Genomic DNA, 23,573 nt, shown 5'->3' on the forward strand with positions numbered 1-23,573 from the left:
TCTAGACTAAGGAATAGTGTGAATTACTATTCCAACACCTTCCCTACTGTACGTAGACTGGAGTTGGAATAGTAATTCACACTATTCCTAAATCCAGCGCCCTCCAACGCAAGTCGATGTAATGACTTGCGTTGTCAAGACCGCGATGTAACATACCGCGTTGTGATGGTACGCGTTGTATCATCATACATCCCATTCCCACATTATGGACCTAGCAACATGAGGAGGTGATCACTTTATGTGGGACGAACAATAATAAGAGTAAGTAGCAAAGATAACTGCAAGTTAGGTCCCATTTTAGGTGTAGTTGGACAACCCAAGCGTCCACTATGGGGACGGAGTAAAATACTCTATACCCATGATGGAGGGGCCACACGATTAATTTATAAATAAATGCCACGCGGGCGGCATTTATAATGCATTGTCAGGAACCGCTGTCACTGCGGTTCCTGCCAATGCATTTTACTGTTTGCTACAGGGCTACATTGGAAGGGCGCAGTGAAGGAGCAAGCTGTGTTTTTTTCTTATCAAAAAGTAAAATCTTGAAACAGGCTTTTCTTTTTGAAAATTAAAAAAGTAATGCTCCCATCGCCATGGAAGTCTTCTACTATGGCAGGGGAGCATAATTTTGTGTTTCATGTCCTTATGGCTACAGTAAGAAAAAGTAAAAAATGACTACATGTCTGCCAATTTAAATTTGGTGAGTGGACATGTAGCCATTTGTCTGATGGCCCTTGCTCCCAGGTCAGTCAGAGATGTTTGGTCACAGCAGGGAGTAGTATCCACCATGGACAAACTTAATATCCGTCCACAATTAAATTTGGCAAGAGGACCACTATATTGGCGGGGAGGGAGGTCTGTCGTGACAGAGTACCCTCTCCACCAATTTATAAATCAGGCCCTAAGTCGTAAAGATTACATGACATTAGTATTGGTATTGTGGTGTGTTCTGACATCCTACAGATTACCTCAGGGGACAGGTGTTGCTGAAGCCCAATGTGTTAGATTTCTCTTTCTTCTTGGCACCGGTTTTGTTTTATCTTTACTAATGTAAGGGTGTACTTTGGAGAGGAGCAAGAACTAAGAGAATTCTCATGTAGGAAGGGTTAAGAAGGCAAGAGATGGAACAAGGTCAGCAAAAGGTCAAAGTAAGCAGTCAAAGCCAAGAAGGCGGGAACAGTCTATCAGCTAATATCCCAGACTGAGGAAGTTGCAGAGACACTGCCCTCCTGTATCTGTGTCTTTGTTAAAGCCTGGGTTTGGGAGAGGTGTGTGGACCCACTAGTGTGATCTACACTATAAAAGCAGATCTTGGTCTTCACCAGCTTCCAGTTCTGGCATCTGCTTCCTGCATTATGCTACATCATATTTGGAATGATGTATGCTCTACACTAACATGTGGTATTAAGGTTTGATGTGCAGCATTTTGATGTGCTGTGCTGGAGGAATATTGTGGTGTGTTGTCTAATGTGGTAATGTGTTAAATGATGTGTTGGAATGTTATGGATGGTGGTGTCATGTCATATGATGATTGGTACTTCCCGTAAGCTTCAGGACACAGATTGCAAAAAGAGAAAAATTTAAAACTGTAAGAATTGGATAATAATAGCAAACCTGCAGATAGATTGAACACTGCAATCTAACATTAGTATTTAAATATTATTTTGTAGCAGAGATAAATGTTAGTTTGTTTCTTATAGCTGCCAGCACTTTAAATATATTGCTTTCATCACGTATCCATATTATAATTTAGGATTATTCCACCAGTCTCTGACATCAGTACAAAGAACATCCAGAACCACGAGAAAGGCCATGTTGTGTATTTAGTCCTGCTGCATCACCTTAAATATATAGGGGCAGATTTATGTGAGACTTGCCCCACTTTTACGCCGCCGTTGCGTCACTTTTGTGACGCAGCGGTGGCGTAAACCCTGCGCCACGTTCCGCCCTATTTACATCGTGACGCATCTATAGAGATGCGTCACGGTGTAAAGCCCTGCGCCACATTAAACCTGCGTCAGGTTTAATGTATGCAGGGTGGGCGTTCCATCGGAAAAAGCCTCGGAGAAGTGACGCAGTGAAATCTACAAGATTTCACTGAGTCACATTTCCGACGCTGCTGCGTCAAAACCCTGCGCCTGCTTGAAGCAGGTGTAAGGCATGACACAGCATGTTAGGTATGGGCAGCCCCTAAACATTGCTGGAGTTGCGTCGTGCTTGCGACACGACTCCAGCAATGCCATCAGATGCGTCACGCATCTGTTTATCCTTGTGCCACGATGCGCTGCATTGTAAATGCGGCGCATCTGTGGTGGCGCAAGGGTAAACTTGCGTGACGCATCTTTCCTGGCGCATCCCTGCTGATTTGCAGGGATGCGCCAGGAAACATAAATCTGCCCCATAGGGGCTTATTTACAAGCCCCTTGCGCCACTTTTGCGTCACTTTTCCCATGTTAAAAGTGACGCAAACGTGGCGCAAGGGGCTTGTAAATTTGCCCCATAGCTTTTATCACTTATCCACATGATAATGTTCTACAAGGCTCAGAAGTGCAGTACAAAGCACGCCCAGAACCATGCGCATGTCCATGTTGTGTATTTAGTCCTCCTGCATCACGCTGATTTTGAAGGTGCTAAACTCGCGAGACTTGCCCTTGTATTAAAATGTGTCCTTGCACGTAGCTAAGGATGAAACAATCGCTTATGTGTATTTAGTAGCATAACAAGCAGTGATGAAAATGGAGTATGATGAAAAAAACATCTTATCCTATTATGAATTTCATAAAACTAGGTTCAGTGCAAAGTACTAGTACGGTAATGAATGCTTTATTCAACGGGACCAACTTGATCGTGTTGTCCTGCTGGTCAGATTACCAAGGCCTATTACTGTCCACACCATCTAGGCTTTCCAATACATTGTTGGGACTTCAAGGCTTTGTCAACATACACCAGGGATCGTACAGGCAGAGTTCCCCCTTCTGCTGCCCGAATGACTTATTCCTCGACCTTCAAGATTAGCATCCTTTCGCCCTCTCATGGACAAAGCGCTGCGCAGCTACTGCGAGTGGTATGCAGCACTTTACAAGCACCCTCCGAAATCAAGAAAATACATGCATAATTGTAAAATGTTTGAACAACCTCGGAAAGACTGTTTAAATCAACGTGTTCCTTTATTTATTGTAATGTACATCCACTGCAATTTTGTAACATGAAAAATTACTTTAAACCTGTGTTCGAACGTATACTTCTGTTTTCTTAGACCATAGTCCACACATCATTGAAATATGAGATTTATCACAGACTAGAAAGCAGATGAAAATGGGACAAAAGGAGCATGCCTTTAAACAGACCAATGAAATCTTTTACATAATTCAAGCTGGAGTTCAACAATAATCACAGTTCAGAGGCCTCAATTAGAGACCTATTTTGACCCGCTGCACTCTGGGCATTTAGGCGACCCCGCCTGCCTGCTTAGGATCTCTTTTCCGAGAGTGCATGCCAGTGAGGCAAAGCTGATTCCTAAGCAGGCTGCCATGTTCTTGCAGCCTGCTAGGCATTTTCCCATTTATTCTTCAATAATAGCTGTTAATCTAATAAAATAAGACAATTAACTACTGCAGTTGCCAACTTAAAACCACTGAGGGTGAAAACATACCAAAATTCCAACAGAATTTATGAGTCTGTGAGAGACTTGTTAAGAACAACAAAAATAGCCATGCTTGCATGTGGCCAAAGAAAAAATCTTCAAGAAGGGTGTGAAGAAAATTGTGAGGAGCGGGTTGAAAGAACAGCCTCCACCAATGATCCATAACCAACGATTCATGCTGTCCACTTGAAGAGAAACATTTCTGAACTTTGGAGGCAAACAATGAAAGGTCAGAGGAACAGGAGCAATAGGCTCAGCTAGAAATGCAAAGCCCAAGTGGAGAGAGTACAACATGCAGTAGCTGAGTGATGTGGCTCTCATAGGGTTACTAGCTCGGTTAAGAGATGGTGTTTATGTTTGCACTAGTGGTAGGGATGAACAGTGAGGAGAAGTGAGTAATGTACCTCAGACCTAGACCCAGACGTGGTTACACATATACATTGTTCATGCTTTCTGGTTACGAATCATCGGTATATACAGTTGCTGAATGCCATTACTGGATGTATAATCTGATATGACTATCTGAAGATTATGTATGATGCACAATGTGTGAAATATGAAAATGGCAATAAAAATAAGTTTAAAAAAAAAAAAACGAACACTGTTGCACATTCGGGTACAGAGGAAAACGGGACTGAGCAGTAAATAGCCCACAAGTGACATGAATAATTTTGATTTCAATAATTTGAATAAAATTGACACCACTGGGCTCAGGCAGATTTGGTTTGCCTTTATCCTGATGCTTTCGATGCTTTCAGAGCTTGAAGGATTAGGTTGAGTTCATAGCACCATGTCTCATAGCGATAAGCCATCCTTATCTGTGCCACGTTCGTCTTCCTGATGTCATTGCCTTGCGGCCCCTCCTTGTGATAATCTGCTCCCAGGAAACGTGCTTTTTCCTAAAACAAAATGTGAAATGTCTGAGTCAAAGTCTCCTCTTGCAAATTAAGGATTGGCTAACAAAAAATGTTAAAGTGAACAACAATTCAAAAAGGTCATATTCAGTAGAAGGAATTAAGAACATTTTGAGCAAACATATCTGTGAAAAATAACTACAGATAATTCATGAATGTGAGTCAGCAGATCGGAAACACTACACACACTAGAAAGAGGACCCCTGGAGCCAAGTTAATGAGGTAGGAATCAGGGCGATGCAAGACACAGTAAAAACAAAAAGCCTGCCTACTGGAAACTTTAACAAAGGAATACCTCAACTCAAATTTATATCAGGAAAAAATGAACACAAATATGTTGACGACATAATATGCAACAACTCAAGCAGATCACATACCAACATATAAAGAACATAAAAAGAAAATGTAACATTCAATATTTATACATGTGTACCCTCACTCTGAAGAATTATATGTGAGGACCGAAGGCTCAGATTATGCTTAACTCTTTCCATTTATTCTGCTCAGCAGCCTTAACCCCTTCGCTGCTAGGCCTCCCCCCCCCCCCCCCCCCTCCCCGTGCTAAGCCTTTTTTTGGCTATTTGGGGAGGTTCACGCGTAGGCCACTGTAACTTTTTGACCACATAAGGTATCCAAGCCAAATTTGTGTCCTTTTCTTCCAACATCATGGAGATTGTAAAGGTACCCAGGGTTTGTGGATTACCCTGGAGGAGACCCAGACATTAGCCAAAATACAGCTAAAAAGATTTTTTTTTTAAAAATGGGAAAAAGTGCTGCAAATGAAAGCATCTGTTTTTTTTACCCCTGCTAATGGTATCAACAAAGGGTTTGTGGGGCTGAAACTATAATTTTCCCAATTTTCAGGGACTGACAGACTTTTGTCAGAAAACCAACATTTTCTACACAGTTTTGGCATTTTCCTGGGACATGGCCTATTTTTGCTATTTTTGTGCTTTCAACCTTCTACCGGGAAATGGTAGAAATGGGTATGAAAACAATAATGGATCCTGTAAAACTATGAGTGTTAGAAAAGTAGACAAAATTCTGAATTCAGCAAGGGGTCATTTGTGTAGATCCTTCAAGGTTTCGGTATAGAAACTAACAGTTGAAAATAGGAAAAATTGAAAATGAGTTAAAAAAAACAGCCATTCGTGCCAACATTTTCACCTGTAACTTCTTATAATTATGACAGATGTTTGAAAGCAATATGTCGTTACATCGGCTGGACCTTTTTGGTTGTGGGGATATATAGGACTTGTAGGTTCACCAAGAACCCGACGAACCCAGAGCCAATACCTGAACAGCGTCTTGCAATGGTGTTTTATTATGTGCCGGGCATATAGCAATTAATTTGGGAAAATATATATAGTTAAAAATTGGGGTTAAGGACACCTATGTATTTCTGAAATTGGAACAAAATATAGAGTTTAGAAACAGCAGCTATTTTCACATTTCCGAAATTGTGAGTACCCATACTAGCATGAGAATTATAGGACATTTTTCAAAGTGACTTCTTTTTTACACATTGTCTTTCATTTCGAAGGCAGAAATGCATTGAAAGTCAATAGATATTAACAGTTGCTCTACAATTCTGTGTTACCCTTAGTCTCCCGATAAAAATGGTACCTCACTTGTGTGGGTAGGCCTAGTGCCCGCAACAGGAAATGGTTCAAAACGCTACGTGGATACACTTCATTTTTACAGTGAAAACTGACCCTTTTTTTGCAAAGTGCCTAGCTGTAGATATTGAACCCTAGCTCTGCCGGTACTTAGGGAAACCTAGCAAACCTATGGCTCTCACCAGGTTCTTTAACCCAGAATCCCTTTCAAACCTCAAACTTTGTAAAAAAAAGACACATTTTCCTCATTTCTGTGGTGGAAAGTTCTGGACTCTGCGTGGATCCACACAATTACACACAATTCCACCCATCCTGCATTCCCCAAAGTCTTCTGAGAAAAATGGTACTGAAATTGTGTGGGTAGGCCTAGTGCTGGCGACAAGAAATGGCCCAAAACACAATGTGGGCACACCACATTTTCACTGTGACAACGGACCATTTTTTTTGCAAAGTGCCTACCTGTAGATTTTGAAGCCTAACTCTGCCGGCACCTAGGGAAACCTAGCAAACGTATACATTTTTGAAAACTAGACACCCAGGGGAATACAGGATGTGGTGACTAGTCTGGCTCTCACCAGGTTCTGCTACACGGAACCCTTTGCAAACCTCAAAGTTGTAAAAAAAACAAAAAACATTTTCCTCACATTTCTGTGGTGGAAAGTTCTGGAATCTGCGTGGATCCACAAAAATCCAACCACCCCGCATTCCCCAAAGTCTTCCGTGAACAATGGTACCTTACTTGTGTGGGTAAGCCTAGTTCCTGCAACATGAAGCGGCGAAAAACACAACGTGGACACACCACATTTTCACAGTGAAAACGGACCATTTTTTGCAAAGTGCCTAGCTGTATATTTTGAACCTTAGCACTGCCGGCACCTAGGGAAACCTAGGAAACATATACATTTTTGAAAACTAGAAACCCAGGGGACTCCAGGATGCGGTGAACTGTCTGTGTCTCACCAGGTTCTCTTACCCAGAATAACTTGCAAACCTCAAACTTTGTTTAAAAAAAAGACATTTTCCTCACATTTCTGTGGTGGAAAGTTCTGGAATCTGCGTGGATCCACAAGATTCCACCCACCCCGCATTCCCCAAAGTCTCCTGAGAAAAATGGTACCTCTCTTGTGTGGGTAGGCATAGTTCCCGCGCCAGTAAACGTCCCAAAACGCAAAGTGGACACACCACATTTTCACAGTGAAAACTGGCCCTTTCTTGCAAAGTGCCTAGCTGTGGATTTTGAACTCTAGCTTTGCCAGCACTAAGGGAAACCTAGCAAAGCTATACATTTTTGAGAAATAGACACCCAGAAAAATCCAGGATGAGGTGACTTGTCTGGCTGGATGGAAATTTCTGGAATCTGCGTGGGTCCACAGAATTCCACACCCTTCATTCCCCAGAGTCTTCAGAGAAAAATGGTACCTCACTTGCGTGGGTTGGCCTAGTGCCCGTTACAGGAAACGGCCCAAAACACAACGTGGACACACCACATTTTCACAGTGAAAACTGACCCTTTTTTTGCAAAGTGCCTAACTGTAGATTTTGAACCCTAGCTCTGCCAGCACTTAGGGAAACCTAGCAACCCTTCACATTTTTGAAAACTATTCAACCAGGGAAATCCAGGATGGGGTGACTTGTCTGGCTCTCACCAGGTTCTGTTACCGTGAATCCCTTGCAAACCTCAAACTTTGTAAAAAAAAAAAAAAACATTTTCCTCACATTTCTGTGGCGGAAAGTTCTGCAATCTGTTTGGATCCACCAAATTCCACACACCCCGCATTCCCCAAAGTCTTCCGAGAATAATTGTACCTCACTTGTGTGGGTAGGGCTAGTGCCTGCAACAGGAAACGTCCCAAAACGCAATGTGGACAGACCACATTTTCACAGTGAAAATTGACCCTTTATTTGCAAAGTGCCTAGCTGTAGATTTTTAATCCTAGCTCTGCCGGCACTTGGGGAACCCAAGCAAACCTATAAATTTTTTAAACTAGACATCCAGGGGAATCAAGGATGGGGTGACTTGTCTGGCTCTCACCAGGTTCTGTTACCCAGAATCCCTTGCAAACTTCAAAGTTTGTAAAAAACAAAACCCACATTTTTCTCACATTTCTGTGGTGGAAAGTTCTGGAATCTGCGTGGATCCACAAAATGTAACCCACCCCGCATTCCCCAAAGTCTTCTGAGAACAATGGTACCTTACTTGTGTGGGTATGCTTAGTTCCTGCGAAAGGAAACGGCCCAAAACACAACGTGGACACACCACATTTTCACAGTGAAAACTGACCCTTTTTTTGCAAAGTGCCTAGCTCTAGGTTTTGAACCTTAGCTGTGCCAGCACTTAGGGAAACCTAGCAAACCTATACATTTTTTAAAACTAGTCACCTAGGGAAATCCAGGAGCAGGTGACTTGTCTGGCTCTCACCAGGTTCTGTTACCGAGAATCTCTTGTAAACCTCAAACTTTCTAAAAATAAATAATAATAATTCTGCATATTTCTGTGGCGGAAAGTTCTGGAATCTGTGTGAATCCACAAAATTCCACACACCCCGCATTCCCCAAAGTCTTCCAAGAAAAATGGTACGTCACTTGTGTGGATAGGCCTTGTGCCTGTGACAGGAAACGGCCCAAAACGCAACGTGGACACAACACATTTTCACAGTGAAAATGTACCCTTTTTTTGCAAATGGCCTAGCTGTTGATTTTGAATCCTTACTCTGCCGGCACTTGGGTAACCCTAGTAAACCTATACATTTTTTAAAACTAGACACCCAGGGGAATCCAGGATGGAGTGACTTGTCTGGCTCTTACCAGGTTCTGTTACCCAGAATCCCTTGCAAACCTAAAACTTGTAAAAAACAAACGGGCATTTTTCTCACATTTCTGTGGTGGAAAGTTCTGGAATCTGTGTGGATCCACAAAATTCCACCCATCCGGCATTCCTCAAAGTCTTCCAAGAACAATGGCACCTTACTTGTGTTGGTAGGCCTAGTTCCCGCGATAGGAAACGGCCAAAAACACAACGTGAACACACCACATTTTCAGAGTGAAAACTGACCCTTTTTTGCAAAGTGCCTAGCTGTAGATTTTGAACCCTAGCTCTACCAGCACCTAGGGAAACCTAGAAAACATATACATTTTTGAAAACTAGAAACCCAGGGGACTCCAGGATGGGTTGACCTGTCTGGCTCTTCACCAGGTTCTCTTACCCAGAATCCCTTGCAAATCTAAAACTTTGTAAAAAAAACCATTTTCCTCACATTACTATGGTGGATAGTTCTGGAATTTGCGTGGATCCACAAAATTCCACCCACCCCGGATTTCCCAAAGTCTCCTGAGAAAAATGGTACCTCACTTGTGTGGGCAGGCCCAGTTACCATGACAGGAAACGTCACAAAACGCAAAGCGGACGCACCACATTTTCACAGTGAAAACTGGCCCTTTTTTTGCAAAGTGCCTAGCTGTAGATTTTGAGCCCTTGCTTTGCCGGCACTAAGTGAAACCTAGCAAAGCTATACATTTTTGAAAAGTAGACACGCATAGAAATCCAGGATGGGGTGACTTGTCTGGCTCTAACCAGGTTCTGGTACACAGAATCCCTTGCAAACCTCAAAATTTGTCAAAAAAAGCACAAATTCCCCAAAGTCTTCAGAGAAAAATGGTACCTCAACTTGTGTGGGCAGGTCAAGTGCCCGTGACAGGAAACGGCCCAAAAAACAACGTGGACACACCACATTTTCACAGTGAAAACTAGTCCTTTTTTTGCAAAGTGCCTAGCTGTAGATTTTGAACCTTAGGTCTGCTGACACCTAGGGAAACCTAGCAAGCCTATACCTTTTTTAAAACTAGTCACCCAGGGAAATCCAGGATGAGGTGACTTGTCTCGCTCTCACCAGGTTCTGTTACAGAGAATCTCTTGCAAACCTCAAACTTTGTAAAGAAAAAACACATTTTCTACACATTTCTGCGGCGGAAAGTTCTGTAATCTGTGTGGTTCCACAAAATTCTACACACCCCGCATTTCCCAAAGTTTTCCAAGAAAAATGGTACCTGACTTGTGTGGGTAGGCCTTGTGCCTGTGACAGGAAACGGCCCAAAACGGAACGTGGACACACCACATTTTCATAGTGAAAATTAACCCTTTTTTTGCAAAGTGCCTAGCTGTAGATTTTGAATCCTAGCTCTGCCGGCACTCGGAGAACCCTAGAAAACCTATATATTTTTAAAACTAGACAGCCATGGGAATCCAGGATGGAGTGACTTGTCTGGCTCTTACCAGGTTCTGTTTCCCAGAATCCCTTGCAAACCTAAAAGTTTGTAAAAAAACAAACCCACATTTTCCTCACATTTCTGTGGTGGAAAGTTCTGGAATCTGTGTGGATCCCCAAAATTCCACCCATCCGGCATTCCTCAAAGTCTTCCAAGAACAATGGCACCTTACTTGTGTTGGTAGGCCTAGTTCCCGCGATAGGAAACGGCCAAAAACACAACGTGAACACACCACATTTTCAGAGTGAAAACTGACCCTTTTTTGCAAAGTGCCTAGCTGTAGATTTTGAACCCTAGCTCTACCAGCATCTAGGGAAACATAGAAAACATATACATTTTTGAAAACTAGAAACCCAGGGGACTCCAGGATGGGTTGACCTGTCTGGCTCTTCACCAGGTTCTCTTACCCAGAATCCCTTGCAAATCTAAAACTTTGCAAAAAAAACCATTTTCCTCACATTTCTGTGGTGGATAGTTCTGGAATTTGCGTGGATCCACAAAATTCCACCCACCCCGGATTTCCCAAAGTCTCCTGAGAAAAATGGTACCTCACTTGTGTGGGCAGGCCCAGTTACCATGACAGGAAACGTCACAAAACGCAAAGCGGACGCACCACATTTTCACAGTGAAAACTGGCCCTTTTTTTGCAAAGTGCCTAGCTGTAGATTTTGAGCCCTTGCTTTGCCGGCACTAAGTGAAACCTAGCAAAGCTATACATTTTTGAAAAGTAGACACGCATAGAAATCCAGGATGGGGTGACTTGTCTGGCTCTAACCAGGTTCTGGTACACAGAATCCCTTGCAAACCTCAAAATTTGTCAAAAAAAGCACAAATTCCCCAAAGTCTTCAGAGAAAAATGGTACCTCAACTTCTGTGGGCAGGTCAAGTGCCCGTGACAGGAAACGGCCCAAAACACAACGTGGACACACCACATTTTCACAGTGAAAACTAGTCCTTTTTTTGCAAAGTGCCTAGCTGTAGATTTTGAACCTTAGGTCTGCTGACACCTAGGGAAACCTAGCAAGCCTATACATTTTTTAAAACTAGTCACTCAGGGAAATCCAGGATGGGGTGACTTGTTTCGCTCTCACCAGGTTCTGTTACAGAGAATCTCTTGCAAACCTCAAACTTTGTAAAGAAAAAACACATTTTCTACACATTTCTGCGGCGGAAAGTTCTGTAATCTGTGTGGTTCCACAAAATTCTACACACCCCGCATTTCCCAAAGTTTTCCAAGAAAAATGGTACCTGACTTGTGTGGGTAGGCCTTGTGCCTGTGACAGGAAACGGCCCAAAACGGAACGTGGACACACCACATTTTCATAGTGAAAATTAACCCTTTTTTTGCAAAGTGCCTAGCTGTAGATTTTGAATCCTAGCTCTGCCGGCACTCGGAGAACCCTAGAAAACCTATATATTTTTAAAACTAGACAGCCATGGGAATCCAGGATGGAGTGACTTGTCTGGCTCTTACCAGGTTCTGTTTCCCAGAATCCCTTGCAAACCTAAAAGTTTGTAAAAAAACAAACCCACATTTTCCTCACATTTCTGTGGTGGAAAGTTCTGGAATCTGTGTGGATCCACAAAATTCCACCCATCCCGCATTCTTCAAAGTCTTCCCGAAAACAATGGTACCTTACTTGTGTGGGTAGGCCTAGTTCCAGCGACAGGAAACGGCCCAAAACACAACGTGGACAGACCACATTTTCACAGTGAAAACAGACCCTTTTTTACAAAGTGCCAAGCTGTAGATTTTGAACCCTCGCACTGCCGGCACCTAGGGAAACCTAGAAAACATATACATTTTTGAAAACTAGAAACCCAGGGGACTCCAGGATGGGGTGACTTGTCTGGCTCTAACCAGGTTCTGGCACCCAGAATCCCTTGCAAACCTCAAACTTTGTAAAAGATAAAAAACATTTTCCTCACATTTCTTTGGTGGAAATTTCTGGAATCTGCGTGGATCCACAACATTCCACTCAACCCACATTCCCCAAAGTCGTCTGAGAAAAATGGTACCTCACTTGCGTGGGTAGACCTAGTGCCCGTGACAGGAAACGGCCCAAAACACAACGTGGACACACCACATTTTCACAGTGAAAACTGACCCTTTTTTTGCAAAGTGCCTAGCTGTAGATTTTGAACCCTAGCTCTGCCGGCACTTAGGGAAACCTAGCAAACATATACATTTTTGAAAACTACTCACCCAGGGAAATCCAGGATGGGGTGACTTGTCTGCCTCTCACCAGGTTCTGTTACAGAGAATCCCTTGCAAACCTCAAACTTTGTAAAAACAAAAACACATTTTCCTCACATTTCTGTGGTGGAAAGTTTTGGAATCTGTGTGGATCCACACAATTCCACCCACTCCACATTCCCCAAAGTCTTCTGAGAACAATGGTACCTTACTTGTGTGGGTAGGCTTTGTTCCCGTGACAGGAAACGGCCCAAAACACAACATGGACACACCACATTTTCACAGTGAAAACGGACCCTTTTTTGCAAAATGGCTAGTTGTAGATTTTGAACCCTAGCACTGCCGGCAACAAGGGAAACCTAGAAAACATGTGCATTTTTTAGAACTAGAAACCTATGGGACTCCAGGATGGGGTGACTTGTCTGACTCTCACCAGGTTCTCTTACCCAGAATCCCTGGCAAACCTCAAACTTTGTTAAAAAAAACACATTTTCCTCACATTTCTGTGGTGGAAAGTTCTGGAATCTGCGTGGATCCACAAAATTCCACCCACCACACATTCCCCAAAGTCTTCAGCGTAAAATGGTACCTCACTTGTGTGGGTAGACCTAGTGCCCGTTACAGGAAACGCCCCAAAACACAACGTGGACACAGCACATTTTCACAGTGAAAACGGACCCTTTTTTTGCAAAGTGCCTAGCTGTAGATCTTGAACCATAGCTCTGCCGGCACTTAGGGAAACCTAGCAAACCTATACATTTTTTAAAACTAGTCCCCTAGGGAAATCCAGGATGGGGTGACTTGTCTGGCTCTTACCAGGTTCTGTTACCCAGAATCCCTTGCAAACCTAAAACTTGTAAGGAACAAACGCACTTTTTCCTCACATTTCTGTGGTGGAAAGTTCTGGAATCTGTATGGATTCACAAAATTCCACCCATTCCGAATTCCTCAAAGTCTTCCGAAAACAATGGTATCTTACTTGTGTGGGTAGGCCTAGTTCCCGCGACAGGAAACGGCCCAAAACACAACGTGGACACACCACATTTTCACAGTAAAAACTGACGCTTTTTTGCAAAGTGCCTAGCTGTAGATTTTGAACTCTAGCTCTGCCGACACCTAGGGAAACCTATAAAACTTATACATTTTTGAAAACTAGAAACCCAGGGGACTCCAGGTTGGGTTGACCTGTCTGGCTCTCACTAGGTTCTCTTACCCAGAATCCCTTGCAAACCTAAAACTTTGTAAAAAAAACCCATTTTTCTCACATTTCTGTGGTGGATAGTTCTGGAATTTGCGTGGATCCACAAAATTCCACCCACCCCGCATTTCCCAAAGTCTCCTGAGAAAAATGGTACCTCACTTGTGTGGGTAGGCCTTGTGCCTGTGACAGGAAACGGCCGAAAACGCAACGTGGACACACCACATTTTCACAGTGAATATTGACCCTTTTTTGGCAAAGTGCCTAGCTCTAGATTTTGAATCCCTCGCTCTGCCGGCACCTAGGGAAACCTAGAAAACATATACATTTTTTAAAACTAGACACCCAGGGGACTCCAGGTTGGGGTGACTTGTCTGGCTCTAACCAGGTTCTGGCACCCAGAATCCCCTGCAAACCGCAAATTTAGTTAAAAAAAAACAAAACATTTTCCTCACATTTCTGTGGTGGAAATTTCTGGAATCTGCGTGGATCCACAAAATTCCACTCAACTCACATTCCCCAAAGTCGCCTGAGAAAAATGGTACCTCACTTGCGTGGGTAGGCCTAGTGCCCGTGACAGGAAACAGCCCAAAACACAACGTGGACACACCACATTTTCACAGTGAAAACTAACCCTTTTTTTGCAAAGTGCAGCAGAGAGATTTTCTGAGCCTGTGCTCATGACGGAATGGTTCCTTCATGAGCACAGGAGCACTGGTGCTCATGACGGAACCATTCCGTCATGAGCACCCAAAGGGTTAAGAACAACATATTTGAACAAAGACTACAAATCCCATGAGTCTTTGTAAACAGTAATCAAAACAACCATAGAGTCAGTCCCATATAAGCAACATCATTCTTGCCTGCTCAGCAGCAGATAAGTGCTTTCCTTCATATTGCTTAGTTGGGCCTGAGGGCTGTATTGTTTATTAGGACGTATGGTGTTATTGTTGTCTCCTTCTGAGGGATTGGATACTTTTTATCCCCTGCTGATGTTTTTATGTATGGCCTATACACTTTCTATTTATTGCATGTAATGGTAATCAGTCCTAGAACTGGGCCGCACGTGCTATCTGCACGTGCTAGTCTTTTTCTTCCAGCTCGAATCACCTTCGTAGCAGGGAGGCTCATGGAGGGTTTCCAGTGCGTCTCCCAGCAGTGGGACACACGGTGCCCCAGTGGCCCAGTAGGGTGCGGCTCTGACGAGGTGACGCGTACCTCCTTCACATCGTTCCTGGCATTACTCAACGCAGCGAGGACTACTTCCCCGTTGGCACTCCCTCATTGCTCCCCCTAAACTGTTATCTGCTTACACACGTGCTCCAGTCAGGTGGCTCATCTGCAAAGCTTCTACCTTACATGCCCAGTAAATCTAGAGGCCAGGTAGTTCACAGTCCAACAAGCCTTGGAGAAAGAAAAAGTTTTTTGTCTAATTACCACATAATACTGCATCAGTCCCTCAGCTAACTTTCTGATTTATAGACTATCTGTCTGACCTCTGAGTTTGAGGCATTTTGGTAGTCGGTGTAGGAGGAGCATTCATCCTCCCCATCCATGAAGAGCTAGTGGATGCCATAGATGCATTATTGGAAAGGACAGTCTCTTCGGCCCTAGAACCCCTGAGCCAAGGCATAATTGAGTTGACTGTGAGGCGCAATGTAGCACCCTCACCTGGGGAAGGCTGGATGCTGGAAACTCCTACGGGGGCTTCAAAGGGTAAGGGCAAAGCCAGGCCCAATCCCACGGCTAGAGTGATCACTCCGGCATCTGATGCCTTTGAGAGACTGCGCCAGGCCTTCCTAAAAAGGCGATTAGCCAAATGGCTCAGGCCAGTTCTCAGTTGAGTATCGCCCCAGAGGACGATCCCTAACCCCAACAAAGTGTGGATGACAATGTCAGCAGGACACAGAGGATCCTGATGAAGATTTGGGTGATGAACGAGGCCCAAGCAGACCCGGAACAAATTTACCATCCTCCTCTGCAGACAAGGTCATTGCATGAAATGTATCGCAATACGTGGAAAGCCACATTAGGAAACCAATGGGCCAAGAGATTCAGGGCTGCTTGATAGTGGAATGCTCCAGGCCCTCCCTGGCCAATAAGGTGGTGAGCACATCGGACATTGATCCACGCATGAAACAAAATTCCTTAATGATCTCAAAAAAGGTTTGGACCTTATCCTGGTGGTCCTGCCAGGATAAGGTTCTGGATGTCCTGGGTCCATTGACAAAAATATTGGATATGGCTTAGGATGCCAGGGAAACAGGCCATATCATTGACCCCACAATTCTATCGGGGTGGGCTCAAGGGGCACTGTGTTTTCTCTGGATAATGAGAATTGCACATTGTCAAATGGAGCATCGGCGCACTCTTTTGATCAAAAGAGAGCCCAGGCTTGGCGACTTAGCCACCACCGAAGCGGGCCCGGTTGCCAATGGGGGGTCTCTTTGAGAGCCCTTTATTAAGGAGTTGTCCTGCTTTGTGAATACATTCTCCTCCTTAGACAAACCCCAACAATCCATTAGGAAAGTTCTCAATCAGCAATTTTTGTATGGGGCCGAAGAGTTACGGGGCGCTTCTCCATCCGTTCATTCAGCTCCAACCCCCAAAAGCACACCAAATGCTCAATGCAGTGGCAGAACCACAAATATTTTGGAGGGAATTCCCCTGATAGAGGTTGCTACAGAGGATGTGGCGGCAAAGGCAACTTTCATGGAGCCAACAGTGCACCAGGTGGCCCACTGGTAAGAAATATCCCTTTTTCCCTACCAGGGGTGTGGGGCAGATTAACATGGTTCAGCCAACAATGGAACTCCATTACCGGGGGATGCATGGGTACTGAAAACCATGAGGGGATTTCAGATAGAATTCCACGGTACACCTCATCAACACACCTATCCCAGATATTTAGTCTTCTCTCGGGAAGGGACTCAGGTGGTACACAGGGAAGTCATGGACCTCCTTGTGAAAGGGGCAATTACCCGCATAGTCCGTCATCCTGGGGGATTCCTAAGCAATATTTTCCTGGTTCAGTAATAACAGCAAAAAGGGTGCAGGGCGGTAACCAACCTGCAGGACTTCAATCATTGGATGGTATACCGCCATTTCAAACTGGAGGGTATTCACCTTCTACAAGATGTCTTGCTATCCTATGATTGGTTGGTACTTTTGGACCTGAAGGATGCCTACCTCACCATTCTGATTTTTCCTTCCCACAGAAATTTTCTGCAATTCCAGAGGGACGGGAAGGTATAAGAGTTCACTTGCCTGCCGTTCGGGTTGTCCTCAGTGCTTTCGTGCTTCACCAAGGTGCTGAGGCCAGTGATGGAATGGCTTTGAGCATGGGGTACATCTCATCATCTACCTGGATTACATCCTGCGGATGCACCAGGAGGCAGACAAGTTATGCACACAACTTTGGATGGCTTAGTCTTTGCTACAAGACCTAGGCTTTATAATAAATGAGCAAAAGTCAGATTACGTACCGGCGCAACAGATGACCTTTCTGGAGATTGAGGTCGACACAGTACCTTAGTGCCTCAGACTACCACAAAAGAAAATGTGTTTGATCCGCCAGGAGTTATGCAGAAACTTAGCAAGGGACCTCCAAAGACGAAAGCGCAGCATCTGAGGAGGGCCTGACTTATTCTCAGGAGATTTCTCTCTCTCAGGAGGCTCAATCAGAGCTCCGTTGGTGGCTCAAACATATGTAGGCCTGGAACGGCAGGGCCATCCTCAGATCAGCCCCAGAAATGGTGATCGAGTCAGATGCCAGTTATCAGGGTTGAGGCGCACGCTAATGGGATATTACCACAGGCAGACAGAGGTCAGAAAAGGAAGAGTCTCTCCACATTAATTGTCTGGTAGACCTCCCTAGATCATTCATGGTACAGAGCCTGGCAGCCAACAAGGTCTTATGTGCCATCTTGTTGAAGATGGACAATGTTACGGCAGTGAGATACATCAGCGGTCTGGGGATGGACAAAGTCCAAGATGTAGGCGGATTTGGCCAGGGATTTCTGGCAATACTGCCTGGATCATAAATTGTCCATAACAGTGGAATATCTGCCAGGGAAGTTAAACCAGACAGCAGACTGGCAATCCAGATACTTAAAGGAAGCTGGGCCCCTCTTTTCTTCAGGGCTTGATGAGCTGATAGGGTCCGTACCAAGTAGACGTTTTGCCTGCTGCCTCAATCACCAGCTTCCCCGGTTTTTCAGTTGGTGGCCGGATCCTCCTGCGGAATCAATGGATGCTTTCCTGCAGGACTGGAGTCATTTCAGAGATATGCCTTTCAGCCATTCTCCATGATAGCCAGACTCACAGCAGTACTCAGGAGACAGAAGGCTGAGATGGTCTTAGTGACACCGCTTTGGAAATCATAAGTTCGGTATCTAGTTCTTCTGAAACTTTCTATGGATTCTACAATTCAACTTACCCTGACTCCTCGTCTTCTGATGGATCTGAATGGCAACTTGGACCCTCTGGTGCAGGAGGGGTTACTCCGGCTCATGGGCTGGAGGATTAGAGAGGATGTTGGGAAGCCCCGGGCCTTTTGTCTGGGGCTGCCTCCCTCAGTGGACACACGTGGGCAGATTCCATGTTCAAGTGGTATACCTCCATGTGGAGATGGTGGTCACGCTGGTGTGTGTGACGGGATTTGGATCCCGTGGGGCGGATATAGTGCATATTGTCAACTTCTTGTCTGAATTGGTGGACAGACGTATGGCCTATCGCACTATCAATGCGAGCAGATCGGCAATCTCTGCAGATCACGTCCCTATACATGACATCCCAATAAGGAAACATCCGATTGTGTGCAGACTCCTGAGAGCCATTCAGTTATCCTTTCCACCTCAATCCAGATATTCTTCACTGTGGGGAACCAATGGGGTTCTTTGGTTACTACAATCCTGGCAGAATAAAGCATATCTTTCCTGAAAGGAATTAACAGATAAATTGGCGATTGCGCTGTGTCTCATTTCCTGCAAGCAGGTTTCCTATGTCCACGCCTTGGATGTTTCTGCACATATCTTCACCCCAAAGGGGGTGTCTTTCACTATTGCTAGATACACAAAATCCAATACAATGGCTGTCCACTATCTGGCTTTACCCTGGCACCTAAAACTATGTGTGGTGTGCTGTCTGAGAATGTACGAAACTATGATGGTGGAATATAGACCGCCAGGGACAGTAGAGCTGTTTATTTCACTTAAGAAGCCATTCAAGCCAGTCTCGGCGGTGACAATTGCCCATAGGGTGAGATGGATCATGCAAGAAGCTGGCATAGATACCTCTTCTTTCAGAGCACACTCCACAAGAGGGGGTATGGCCTCTAAAGCTTTCTCTCTAGGGAGCTGTCTGGAGGACATCCTCAGGGCCACTGATTGGTCCCAGGATTCTACTTTTAAAACATTTTACTTCTTAGCAATCACTGGCATGGCTTCACCGGCAGTCGATCAGCTTTAAACAAGCATAACCTGAGCCGCCGGTCCTGACATAAAATGTAAAATCTCCTAGCCATCATGAAGGGCAGTTTCAATTCTATTAAGGACACGGAGGTGATGATTATCCCTCCCGGCTGCATTAGCCACAATTACCCTCTCGAAACTACTGAGATTGTCGTTGTTGAATAAGTATGGGGGTTTTGAGGGACAAGGTTACATTGGCACTGCTTTAGTGATGAAGTTAAGTAACTTGTCTAATGTTTCTGATCAGATAAATATGTTGCATTGATAAAGTTTGGATAGTTATTTCTATGTTGCATGTGTAAGGTACTATCTTATACAGGGACTTAGGATATCTCTGTTTGGTTCTCTACAGGTTTGAAGCAGAAGCAAGACTATTGGGAGGCATTAGAGATTCTGGACATTCACTCGAAGAAAGAGGAAATGTTATTCCTTGATGTTGTTTCTATGGACTGACTCTATGGTTGTTTTGTTTACTGGCTGTAAAGACTCATAGGATTTGTAGTATTTTTTCAAATATGTTGTTCTTAAGGCTGCGAGCAGAATAAATGGAAAGAGTTAAGCATAGTCCTCGCCGCCGCGTCCTTAATAGAATTGAAACATTCCTACATATTTCCCGCACACAAACAAACTGTTAATCAAACTCACACTTCTCATTCATCCTACGTATATAACCCATCACATCACATTACATACTCAACAGACAAAAATCAAAACAGTTTTGAAAATCTCAGGGACCTATAATGAAATCCTATCTCGTGTTGAATTTATACAGGCATAGAGTTCACAAAACGAAGTGAAATCTGTGTGAACATTACATAATGGCTACAGGTTATTCTAAATGGAATGAAAAAAATACTGTGTGAATAGTTCTACATCAGTAATAACTCAACATATATTTAAAGAATAATAATCAGTAATCAGTAGGTATCATGAGCATTGACAAAGTGTACATATGTATAAATATTGAAAATTACGTTTTCTTTTTATGTTGTTTATACAATGGTTTGTGATCTACTTAAGTTGTTGCATATTGTCTTCAACATATTTGTGAAAGTAAAGAAAATATTAATAAATAGATTTTATTTCCTGATATAAAATTATTTGAGTTGTATTAATTTCTTAGAATCACAGGTCTCAACTGTGACTTGTTACCACCTGAAATTATCTTGGAGGTATTCCGCTGTTAAGGTGTCTGGTAGGTAGGCTTTTTGTTTTTGATTGGTACCACTAACCAGCATAGAAAACCACAACACACATCGATGTACACAAAGATAATCCTCAGTTTACCAGCCCTCACTTGCTTAGATACTCTTCCTTGTAAGTCAATGCTTAGTGAGCATCAACTGGCTTTAATACACTCATATAGCTTGGCATGATCTAATTCAACACCTACTCACTTCCATTCAGTTACATTTTTAAGTATAGTTAGCAGGAACAGGACTTATAGATTCTCAGATAACGTAATTCACCAGTTATAAGGCATAATATGGTTACAATATATTTATAAACATGTAGTGGAAATAGCTCAGTGTGCATTCTAGTGCAATACTAGAAACGTTGACTGAGTGTGTTTGAAAATATAAATATAAAAATTCAAACACATGAGGGGATTTACCTAAGTATTTACTGATATTCTGAAAATAGACTTCCTACAACTGAGTGCTGATAGTGGGGGGCGAAGGCAGTAGAAAAGTTGTCCATACAATAGGGAAACAGTGGGGGCAGGTTGACACAGAAATACTACCACCTAAAGCAAGTGAAATGCTGGGCAAAGAAGAACATGTTTTATGGTAGGAAGTGCTACGATCAATACATATAGATAGGAAACTGTTGCAATGATGACAAAAATGTGGGCTGTAAATGAAGAACACAATACAGGAATCTAACGTGGGGCCCTTGTCTATGACACAAGATGAAGAAATGCATCAAGGATATGAAAAGACTCGGTCACAGAGCCATTGTGACGTCCTCTGAAGAAACTCTGATGGGCTTGAATTAGGTGGCAACCCAACAGAACAACTTTTCACGCAAGGCAGAAGTACAATAAACAAATGTTTCGAAGTCATTAAACAGTATAACACCATCATCTATCAATATATATACATTTTAGTTCTTTTCTTCAAAGTAATGCATACCCGTTGTTCACTTCAGTTCGATTTATGCCAAGCTTCCCAGAGCAACCATAAAGTACATCCACTTCCAGTAAAGGCTGTAACAGTTCTCCTTCTTTCACATTCCAATTCCCTCATCACATTCCAAGAAATGCAGCTAGCATGAAAGTATACTAAATATCTCCCTTTCCCGATATCTAAATCAATCAAAACAATAACTGTATAATATTAATCTATGCGACGGAGTTTAGAAACATATTTCCATATATTAAATCTAATTACATTTGTTCTACGAATATGTGGGACTCTAAGGAAGTATCAGCTCACAATGCACTTTGAAACCTAAGAAACCTCGTAGAACTATTTATAATTCTGAATTTTTTTCAGTACCTTTATTTGCCTGTTACTAAGACTGTTTCTTTTATCAAACACTTCCATGTCAATCTTGTCATCACTTTTACTCACTCCTCAAGGATTTTTCACAAGCCTATTATGTTCACACACCACCATTCTACTTTTCCTCCAGATGGTACCATCTTGGATGTCCACTTAGTTCTACCCAACTCTCTTTACCAACATGGCAGGGAAATATATCTATTTACATGGTTATATCCTGGTTGCTTTATTCTAATCAACTGACTCACATGAACATTCACATTATTTGCATTCCATTTCTTATCAAAATCCCGTTTATACTTATTTTTTCTTCTAATTTGTAACTTTATTTTCTTTTTATCCATTGTTATAAGATACCTTACCAATCTCCAAAGATGTTCTTTGCTTGGGCCTTCTCAACAGTTCAAAGGGAGCAAACCCTGTTACTGAATGTGTGGTAGTTCTGTAAACCTGTATTGTCTGAATAACACTTTGCACAACATTATACTTATTTTGATCACTTCTTTCTACAACACCATTGGCCCTTGAATTATATACTGCAGTCCTAATGTGTCTAATGTTCCTTTTGGAGAAATATTCATACATAACTGCTGAACAGAATTGGGACCCATTATCAGAGACTAAATTCTCCGGATAGCTTTCAATCAAAAACAAATCTTTCCAAAAACCTCATCACTCTCTGACCTGACACTCCATGTACAAAGTATTTTTTTATTAGAAACTCTACTGGCTGTAATGGTTGCATAGAGGTTTTGTATATTTTATCACTATAACTACACAACTGGCAGTCTTTGACTACATTCTCTGCCTCTTTATCCATACCTCTACCAAAATACACCTCTAATCCTCTTTTTAGTTCTACAGCTCCCCATATGACCATAATAAGGCAACCAATTATCATACTTCTAATACCACCAGAGGGGAACCAGCTTCTCATCTCTCCTAATACTTCACATATCCTTGCTCAATTCATGTTTAACATGTCTATACCATTTAAAGCCTTTGCATTCAACAGGCCACCTGCTAATGACATTCACATCAGCATCTTTCTCCAATTCTTGTATCCACAATTCTTCAGAGATGGCTTTTTTCCCAAGCTACCCATCCATACTCATCATCACCTTCATAATCCTTTTGGATTTTTATATCCTCCTTCAATTTATTCCTAGATAAACTATCAGCACAACTGTTGTCCTTGCCTAGTACATGATTCACAACAGAATTGAATTCCTCTAGTCTAACGAACTAGCTCAATGTTCTGGGGATGTCAAATCTGAGCTCCTTGATGTCAACAAATGTGTCAAGTGTTTATGAACTGTGCAAACTTCAATAGGCACACCCCATATGTATGTTATAAAGTGCTTGATACTCTAAAACACTGCCAATGCTTCTCTCTCAATGACGGAATATCACCTTTCTGTAGTATTTAATGTATATGAAGCATATGCAATGATAATTTTTCTCCATCTCGTATCTGATTTAAAACAGCCCCTGAACCATAGGCACTGACAACTGTTCTTAATATTGTCTTGCAATTTAAATCAAACATTCCAGTTGGTGGAGCTCTTGAAATTTCCTCTTTTATGTGATCAAATTCATCTTGACACTTTACATCCCACATAAATTTCACATTTTTCGTTAGTAACTCTCTTATGTTTCTTATCTGAAAAATTCTTGACAAACTTGGCATAAAATTCACTTACCCCCAAAATTATCTAAGTTCATCTTTGCATGTTTGGAAACAATGTGTACACAATGGAA

The 23,573-nt window shown here is 42.8% G+C and overlaps 1 protein-coding gene across 1 annotated transcript in view; it reads right to left on the bottom strand.

Moving 5' to 3' along the window:
* Window positions 1-3,143: 3,143 nt before the first annotated feature.
* AMPD1 (adenosine monophosphate deaminase 1) overlaps window positions 3,144-23,573 on the bottom strand; it is a 567,491-nt gene continuing 547,061 nt past the window's right edge. Inside the window, exon 15 of the mRNA XM_085615836.1 lies at window positions 3,144-4,542. Within this exon, the coding sequence (XP_085471962.1) occupies window positions 4,375-4,542 (168 nt within the window). The 3' untranslated portion in view covers window positions 3,144-4,374. The remainder of the gene's footprint in view (window positions 4,543-23,573) is intronic.

This window comes from Triturus cristatus, chromosome 7 (genome assembly GCF_964204655.1).
Source record: "Triturus cristatus chromosome 7, aTriCri1.1, whole genome shotgun sequence".
Lineage (NCBI taxonomy): Eukaryota > Metazoa > Chordata > Amphibia > Caudata > Salamandridae > Triturus > Triturus cristatus.